This window comes from Neomonachus schauinslandi, chromosome 13 (genome assembly GCF_002201575.2).
Source record: "Neomonachus schauinslandi chromosome 13, ASM220157v2, whole genome shotgun sequence".
Taxonomy (NCBI): domain Eukaryota; kingdom Metazoa; phylum Chordata; class Mammalia; order Carnivora; family Phocidae; genus Neomonachus; species Neomonachus schauinslandi.
Window position 1 is genome coordinate 92,864,754 of NC_058415.1, and position 9,186 is coordinate 92,873,939.

At 60.1% G+C, this 9,186-nt stretch overlaps 1 protein-coding gene across 1 annotated transcript; it reads right to left on the bottom strand.

The window, feature by feature from the left end:
- Nucleotides 1–2,459: 2,459 nt before the first annotated feature.
- SAPCD2 (suppressor APC domain containing 2) lies at nucleotides 2,460–9,172 on the bottom strand. The gene is made up of 6 exons (XM_021691023.1): nucleotides 8,584–9,172; nucleotides 6,314–6,426; nucleotides 5,626–5,772; nucleotides 5,224–5,331; nucleotides 4,990–5,112; nucleotides 2,460–4,917 (listed from the first exon to the last, which is right to left on the bottom strand). Exons 1-6 carry the CDS (start codon nucleotides 9,170–9,172, stop codon nucleotides 4,789–4,791), a joined length of 1,209 nt encoding a protein of 402 aa, XP_021546698.1. The 3' UTR covers nucleotides 2,460–4,788.
- Nucleotides 9,173–9,186: the final 14 nt, after the last annotated feature.

Here is a 9,186-nt window from a genome sequence, read left to right on the forward strand (position 1 = left end):
TTAGTTGCAGCAACTTCCTGCTAGATACGTCTCCAAAGGCAAGGGAAGCAAGGGCAAAAATGAACTATTGAGACTGCATCAAGATAAAAAGCTTTTGCACAGCAAAAGAAACAGTCAACAAAACCAAAAGACAACCGACAGAATGGGAGAAGATATTTGCAAATGACATATCAGATAAAGGGCTAGTATCCAAAATCTATAAAGAACTTATCAAACTCACCACCCAAAGAACAAATAATCCAGTGAAGAAATGGGCAGAAGACACGAACAGACATTTTTCCAAAGAAGACATCCAAATGGCCAACAGACGCATGAAAAAATGCTCAACATCGCTCGGCATCAGAGAAATAGAAACCAAAACCACAATGAGATACCACCTCACACCTGTCAGAACGGCCAAAATTAACAAGTCAGGAAACGACAGACGTTAGAGAGGATGCGGAGAAAGGGGAACCCTCCTACACTGTTGGTGGGAATGCAAGCTGGTGCAGCCACTCTGGAAAACAGTATGGAGGTTCCTCCGGAAGTTGAAAATAGGGACGCCTGCATGGCTCAGTTGGTGAAGCGTCTGCCTTTGGCTCAGGTCGTGATCCTGGGGTCCTGGGATCGAGCCCCGAATTGGGCTCCCTGCTCAGCGGGGAGCCTGCTTCTCCCTCTGCCTCTACCGCTCCCCCTGCTTGTTCTCTCTCTGTCAAATAAATGAATAAATAAAATCTTAAAAAAAAAAAAAAGGAAACAAACTGAGGGTTGCCGGAGGGCAGGTGGGTGGGGGATGGGGTAACCAGGTGATGGGCATTAAGAGGGCATATGACGTCATGAGCACTGGGTATTATATGCAACTGATGAATCACTGACCTCTACTGCTGAAACCAGTAATACACTGTGTTAATTGAATTTAAATTAAAAAAAAATAGAGTTGAGTCCACTCACATACATTGTGATTACCAACATATCTCCATCACCTTATTGTGTTTTTCTCTAAGACTGAGCTTTTTCCTCTTCTTACCCTGTACACCTGCCCCTCCGTTCTTGGGAAGGTGTACGCTGGATAACCACTATTTTACCTGACTCTCCTAGTTATTTTAATATACATACTTAACGAAATCTAAAGTGAGTATCTTTTCCCTTCTTATGAACAATTCGAGCACTAAGAATGCCTCAGCTCCAGGCTCCCCTACCTGCGTGCCCTTTCTACATGATCTCAGTTCTCTCCTGGGTCCCCCCATTAGCACGATTACTATTATTACTACTATTGTGTATATAGTCCATGTTGGCTTAGACTTAATGATGTATTTTGATTGGCTTTAAAATACGTCCACAGATTATTTGATTCTCCTTCCTTGAAAAGGTGGTGCCCGATTCCCCTCCTACACCCCTTGAGAAAGGACTGGACTGAGGACTGGCTTCTAAGCATCAGAGGTAAGACAGAGGTGACGTTGTGACTCAGTGACTCCTGAGCCAAGGTCCTCGCAGAGGCGCTCTCGGGTCATCTGCTCTAGGGGAAGCAGATGGAGTGCTGCGAGGACACGGAGACAAGGAATCCAGGTGCTCTACCAGCTGCCTCGTGAGGGCGCCATTTTGGAAGCCGGCCCTTTGGAGACGGTGGCCCCAGCAGACACCTCACCTGCGGCCACAGGACATTCCAAGCCAGACCGTCCAGTGCGACTGCTCCCGAGCTCCTCACCCACAGAAACAGCAAGAAAAGACCTGTTGCTTTAAACCACTGAGCCTCAAGTTAATTCATTCTGCAGCAGTAGATAGCTCATCCTTATTTAGGGCTCCTTCTTGACTTCTGCCTTTTTTCTGAAGTCCTTCCTCCAGAATTTTCTTTAGTGAAGTCCTGTGGGTGGTAAACTCGCATTTCGGGGTGTGGGGGGAGGAAATGTCTTTATTTATGTTACCCTCATTCTTGAAAGGGTTTCCCTGGGTCTGGCCTTGTGTGTTGGTGGTTACATTGTCTTGGCCGTCGCCTTCCTCTCCCCCGGGCCTCTGATGAGCTCCCTGGTAGGCAACTGCTTTCCTCCCTGGATTCTTTCATGATCTTGTGAGAATATGCCTTTCTTCCTATTCAGCCTGGCTAGCATTTGCTGGGATTTCTGGATCAGAGAATGGAGGTTTTTAGACAATTCTGGGAAACTTAAAGCCAGTTTATCATCATATAGCTCCCCCTTCCTAGTCCTCTTCTAGGAAATGCAACCAGATGAGTGACCCTTGCCTCTTGTTCTGACTCTGGGCTGTGTTCTGGATCACTTCCTAAGCTCTTCTGGTTCACTAACTCTCCAGCTGCAAATTTTCATCGGAAGCTTAGTCCATTTGAGGTTCTCATTTCCATTTTATTTCTATAGGTTGTTTGCTTTTTCATGCTTTATTGCTCATCTTTATAGACCAAAAGCTTATGCTTTCACAGAATAAGAAACTATAAAGACTATTCCTTGTTTATATTTTCAAGAATCTTTTATTTTTTCAGACATATAAAAGTTATTGTATATTCTCTGATAATTCCAATATCTTAAATTTTTGCGGAATCTGTTCTTTCTGCTGGCTGTTGTGGTGGGTGCACTCCTGGTGTGTGTGAAAAAGCTTTTTAACGTAGAGGTGCTCATTTTCCTTGGGACTTGACCTACATGAAATCACTGGGGCAGTGATTCTCAATCAGGGACGATGTTTCTACCACCACCACCCCTGGGACATCTGGCAACCTCTTGAGACATTTTAGTTGTCACAACCGAGGGTGTGAACATCAACATCACACCGTAAGACAGCACCCCCCGCCCCCGACTTACTCAGCCCCAAACGTCACTAATGCTTTGCAGAGGATGGGTCTGCTTCTGCCACCTGACCGGGACCTGCCAACCTGGGGCCACTTAAACTTCTTCCCTGGAGGTGTCTAGGGCCCACAGGTAGCCTGGTTTCAGACTGCAAACAAAGAGGACATGTGTTTACAGCCTGGGTAGAGCACCGAGGACAAGGGGGGTTCTATCCCTGAGTTGCCTTCCATGTAGCCAGCTCATCTTGCAGTGAAGCGGCGCTTCCTGAGGAAGGTCTCCTGGTGAAAGACAGCTGGGGCGGACACCGTGTTGTCTCATGTGAAGACAGCAGAGGGAATGCAGAACCTCCAGGCGGGGCAGACACCCCAGGGGACACGGCTGCCTCCTCCACTGTAATGGCTTCCTCAGATTCCTTCGCTCTGTCGTGGAGGGCTGGGTAGGCGTGAGCAAGGTGAAGTGGGGAGGGGGTGTTCTAGCAGATGGAACACCGTTTGCAAAGACCAGAGGTGGGAGGCTGGCCGTCCGGCTGCAGCCCAGCTCCTGGCAGGACCTGGGAAAGGCTGTAGAGGCTCAGCCCAGGGGCTGCCCTGAGCAATAGGGTCACAGGAGGATCAAGAGTGGGGGGGGCGGGGTACAGTTTTCAGTTTTGGAAATGTCACGGGTTGTGTTTGGAGAACCTGTGAGCAGAGACTCCCAGTGAGAGGGTGGGCTCAGGGTCAGGTGTGGAGGACGTGGGATGGAAGTGGGGGAGAGCAGATCCAAGAGCTCCTGGTGGGTAGGTCCCAAACTGTCAATTGGGAGGATTTCTCCAGGGTGGCCACTGCTCTGCATGTCCCAGTGGGTGCTGGGGGCCCTGTCTTACTCTTCAAGACCCATTCCCCTCTTGGCTCCCCTCCCACAGAGCCTGCGTGGGTCTAGACCTGGGGGTTCTTGGGCTCCCCAGAAGAGCCCACCCCACCCTCTGAGGAGGGCAGCTTGCATGCTGCGCAGATTTGGGCCTGACCCAGGACAATCCCCCTCACCGTCTGCAAGCCCAGCGTGGGGAACTCAGAGCTGGGGCCGACAGGGGCAGCCAGCCACCCTCACCCTGGACCCCTCCTCTGCCGCCGGCACCCTCCAGGGCTGTGGGAGTCCACGTGCCCAAACTCTCCTGGTTGATGGGGTCTCACACCCCGTGCCTGGGGCCCCCCCACCGCACAACCCAACAGTGATGTCATGTCCTCGGTGTGGGAGGCGAGTCCCTGTGGGGTAGAGGCTCCCCCTTCGGGGGAGGCCTGGTGCAGGGGTGGGGAGTTGTCCCTGACAAGGACCCTGCCTCGTCTCTTCCTGGACCCGGTGGCTTTCCTGCTCTGTGGCTGAGCTGGCCCAAGTCTGACACCAAGCTGGGGGGTGGACAGGGAGGGTGTGGGGGGTCCCTACACCTGGGAACCTTGAATCATGTAGGGCAGGCCCCGGTGAGGGTGCGTGGACTACAAGGAACCTTGGGGGGCACCCCTGGGGGGCCCATGCTGACATCTCTCGTGGGGACAGAGCCCTCCCCAGGGGAGACCTCGCAGTGGCCGCTGCCGGGCGGCTCCAGCTGTCGTGCACGAGCACCCTCTGCTGGCCGCAGCCGGAAGTGCAGCCTAGTGGCCAGTACCTTTCCCTGGAGACCCCAGGTCAGAGAGGACAGGCCAGCGTAAACCCCGCCTGCCCAGAGCTGCCTGAGATCTGGTAGACATGGGGGGCCCCCCACTGTCCACTGACGGCAGCAGTAGCAGCTTCACGCTGTTAGCACAATGAAGGCTGGGACCCAGTCCGTGTCCGGGGCCACGGCACATTCTGGCCCACAGCCCACCCGCTGGCTCCACCTGGGGCTGAGGGGGTCTGGGGGGCCTGGGGGAGCCCAGAATGCAAGAGAGGGAGAAACCTGTGTCCAGGCCAGTCAGGTGGTCTTCAGCCTAAGAGGGGCTCAAAGAGGTACCTGCCCGGGCTGACGGCCAGGCCAGGCCCTAAGGGCTGTGTCCATGCCCACGGCCAGCTAGATGAAGGTGGAGTCCAAGGGCCCGGCATCCTGCTGGCTGAGGGCACGCGCCTCGAACAGCTGCTTGATGAGGGCAGATTTCTCCTGCTCCAGTCGTGTGATACGCTCACTCTTGCTGGTCACCTCCTGGGCAGGCGGGAAGTTGGTCAGGGCCCACCAGGCCTCCAGCCCCCACCCCCACCCTTCCCTGCTCCTCACCTGCGTGAGGAGCCGGTTCTGCTCTTTCAGCATGAGGATGGTCTGCTGCTGCCAGCCTGGGGCTGAGGGCGAGGCAGGGGCCGGGGCCGGGCCCGGGGGCCCCGAGGACAACGAGGGCAGAGCCTACGGGAGGGCATGGTCAGGCAGGCCTGGCGTTCCCGGGCACAGGGTGAGGGGTGGCGCCACGCTGGGCACGGCCCTCTGCGGGGGCTGGGTGGCCTGGGGGGCACTCACCCTGCCCGCGCAGGCTGCAGCCAGCAGCTCCCCCAGGCGCCGGGCCACCTCCTGTACCTTGGGTAGCAGCCGGCCCAGTGGGAGGGGGCTCCCCTCACTGCCAAAGTCCTGGGAGGAGAGCAGGAAAGGGGACGGTCAGCGAGCAGGACCAGCCAAAGATCAGCCACCGTGCCTTGAGGGGGGTCCTCACGGTGGCACTTCTGTCCCCCCAGATGACTGCTTGGAGCAGACAGGGAGCCCTCGGTGTTGCCGGCGGGGGATTCTGCCCCAGGGTGTGTGTGGGGGGGGTCCCAGCACCCTGGGGGAGGGAATGTGCCCTGGAATAGGGCCGTCCTGTGCCGCCCCGGGGGTGCTGCTGTGTCTGGGGACAGGGACAGCCCAGCCTCGGGCGGCGTCACTCACAGCGCTGGCCCTGCTCTGGCCCAGACGGCGCTGGCACTCCTGCACGCGCTGCAGCTGTTGCCCGTACCAGTCACGGCCCCGCGCCATCAACTCGAGACCCTGCAGCAGCACCTCCTTCTCCTGCTCCAGCTCCCGCATCTGCTTCAGCTGCCCCGTGGGGGGCACACGTGCGAGTGAGCACGCAGACCGTGCTCACTGCGCGGGCCTCCGTGTGTGCGTGCGGAGCCACGGCCCACAGACCACCCCGCGCCCCACAGCGCCCCAGAACACGGCCCTCCCTCGGCCCTCCACGCAGCCTGCCCCTGGGGCACACAGGCAACACTCCCCAGCTCAGCAGCTCCCCTTCGGGCAAGCGGTGTGCACGCAGCCGGTGAGCCGGACCAACCTGGCGAAGGGGAGGTCATGAAGCCGGCTGGTGCGGGCCGTTCTGGGGAGGGGCCGTGCCCACTCCACATGCCCCAGCACACCCAGGCTGCTTCTCTCTAAAGGACTTCATCTGGCCCTGAGCCATCCCTCAAGCGGGTTCAAGCCCGCATGGGGAGACATGTTGGTAATTAACTGACATTCCAGCCCCTGGAACCCAGCTTTGGCTGCTACCTCCCAGGCGGAGGGGTGGTCCAGGAGACCAAGCGTGGGGGCCAAGTGCAATCCCAGGCAAGCTGGAGAGTCCCCCAGAGCCCTCACTCACCAGGTCACAGTCCACACCGCTGGTGATGGTGTGTCTGCGACGTTCCCCTCGGGCACGGGGGGCCCGATGGGCATCGCCCGGGCCAAGCTCCTGGGGCCTGCAGGCCAGTGCACCTGCAGAGAGAGGCAAGGCCCTGGCTCATTTCCAGGCCTGCCTAGTCAAGCTCAATGCCCCCCACCCCAAGCCTGGCAATGCAAAGCTGGGTGTCCAGGCCGACATGCCTCTGGGGTCGTGGGCAGTTCGGAGCCTCTGCATGGATCCGCCCCATCTCAACCCATTCCGGGGGCGTGGGCAACCACCTAGCCCTGCACACACTTTGCCTCTGTGGGGTCTGGTTCCCCACTTGACCCCCACCAACTCGCCTTACCCCTATCTTGGGGAGGGCTGTCTGGTCCTTGAGGCTGCATGTTTGTACACACATGCCCCAGCATGAGCGCCCTGAGGGCAAGGGCTTTACCCAGTTTGTCTGGGCATCCCCCGTGCACAGAGCCCCGGGCTTCCTTGCTTCTCTCTCCTTGTCTGCCGGGGCCTTTAAGGGCAGCAGGAGTTGGGGCAGGTGAAATGGGAGGGCACAGTTGGCCCAGACCTAACTTTTCCCAGGAAGGATAAAATAAAGTCGGGCCAACACATACGTGCAAACACCATGCTCAGCGCATAACTTAGGAGTTTCTATGGCTCAGGCATCCACCTGTGGCGGAGTCGGCTTAGGGGTGAAAAGCCAGCAGGGCCAGCTGGCTTCCCTGGGGGATGGGGAGTGTATGCAGGGCAACCCAAGAGGGGAGGAGTGGGGTGCAGGTGTGGAGGAAATCGCCTTCCCCTGGCTCCCTAGCCCTATCCCCCACACCAGGCTCAGCCTCACAGGCTATGCCCCTGGCACTGGCAAAGGGGAGCGGGGGGTGATGCAAGAAGAGGACATGTCCACAGGGTTGGCACCAGGTGGCAGGGCAGGCCTCTGGCCAGCCCTAGCAGACAGGCTCCAAGCAAGCCCAGTGATCGCGTCCCAACCTGCCCGTGCTACATGGCTGGCAGAGAAGATAGAGCAGAGGGAGGCCGGGGGGCAGGGAACAATCCCAGAACACCTGGGCTTGGTCTGGGGGCAGCTCCCAGATTCCCGGATGACAGCACACTGGGTGTTCAGTTGGATGACCAGCAGGCGCAGGGAGCCCGGTCCCCGTCTGGGCCTGAGCGAGCAGCCTGTGCCCGCTGGGCCAGGGCAGGCCTGGGTGCACTGAGCTCCATCAGGGCCAAAGAAGGGGGGCCTGGATCTCGGGGTGGGGGGCTCTGTGGGTATGGGGCCTTTCTCTTCCTGGGAAGCCAGGGGATCTTGGAGCTCCACATTTGGCACCCCGCACACATGCCATGCCTCTTGTCTGGGCCTGTTTGTAAAGGAGACAGTGAGAGGCTGGCCTGAGCCTAAAGCTGCCCCATGGGGAGCACTAGCCACCTGCCCAGCCCTGCGTCCATCCTCAGAGTGGTGCCCAGGGGTGCAGGCATGCAGGCTGAACGCCTTGAGGGGTTTGGACCGGGCCCCGATCCATAATGCAGCTGCTATTCCCAGAGCAGACACTAGAGGGGCCCACCGGGGTCGTTCAGCCATCTCCTGTCACTGCCAACTGGACTGGAAGCCAGGCAAGGACCCAGCTGACCACCCACGGGGCGCTGCGTCTGGGTCTCCCCCTGGTGTCAGCCCAGCAGGCCTTGAAGATTGGGCTGGAGACCCACCCACCCACCACTTGACTCTTCCTGGCAACCAGGCCAGGTCTTCCTGGGACACCTCCACCGGCCTCGGTGGTGGGGGCAGCAGGCCCAGCCCTCTTGGTGGAGCTGCCAAACTAAGCACCCAAAAAGGTAGAGGGGGCCCCTCTCAGTCGGGGTAGCCTTTCTCCTCTGCACTAGAGGGAAACTCCTCTGTCTAGGCTGTTATCAGAGATGCAACTGAGGGCCTTAGGGTCCCCAGGTGTGGGGCAGGAATCCCCAGTGCTCAGCTCAGGCCGGGTAGGGCGACTTCCTGGTGGAGTTTGGAGTCACCCACCCGCCCCTTGGCCCTGGTAGCCTCCGACGGTGGCGGGGGAGGGGTTGGCCTGCCTCCGGCCGCGGAGCACACCGGGGAAGGCGAGAGGGCCCCTTCCCTCTAGGCGCTGACGGCCCTTGGGGCCACTTAGAGCTGCCCGCCCCCGTCCCCCGCGGTAGGAGAGGCGCCTGGCCTGAGGCGCAGGTCGCGGGGGTCGGGGGAGGCGGGCAGCTCTAAGTGGAAGCCGCCCGGCACTCACCAGAGTCCGCGCTCGGGCTCCGCTCCAGCGCCGCGCCCTGGGGCCGCTCGGGCTCCGCGGAACCGGGCGCTGCCTCTGCTGGCCCGCACAGCTTCTCCAGGCTGCGGGCCGCGCCGCCGGGGACGGTCGGCGGAGGCCGCGAGCCCAGGGGTAGGGGCTTCCTCTCCAGGACGGTCCGCGGCTCGTCAGCCGGCGCGAACACCAGGCGCGGCGGCGGCGGCGGCTGCTGAACCCCGGGCCGCGCGGGGCAGCCTTCCCGGGCCGGGGCGCGGGCCTGGCCCCGCGGGCCGCCGTCGGCGCTCGGCAGCGAGGTGCGCAGGCCAGCCACGAAGCGCTCGAAGGTCAGGTAGCCGCTGGCCGGGGCCACCTGGCGCAGGCCCTCGAGCACGCCGCGGGGTAACTCGCGCGCGTCAGCGCCCTGCCAGCGGGACTCGATCTCGCGCAGGTGCACGCAGCCGCGCCGCCGGTCGTCCAGGATGTCGAAGAGGGTGCGCAGGCTCTGCAGGAAGGCGCGCGGCAGCCCCTCGGTGCCCGGCGCGGGCGCGGCGGGGGGCCCGCGGCCGGGCTCGGCCATCGCGGCTCCGGCCATGGGCGGCCGCCGCC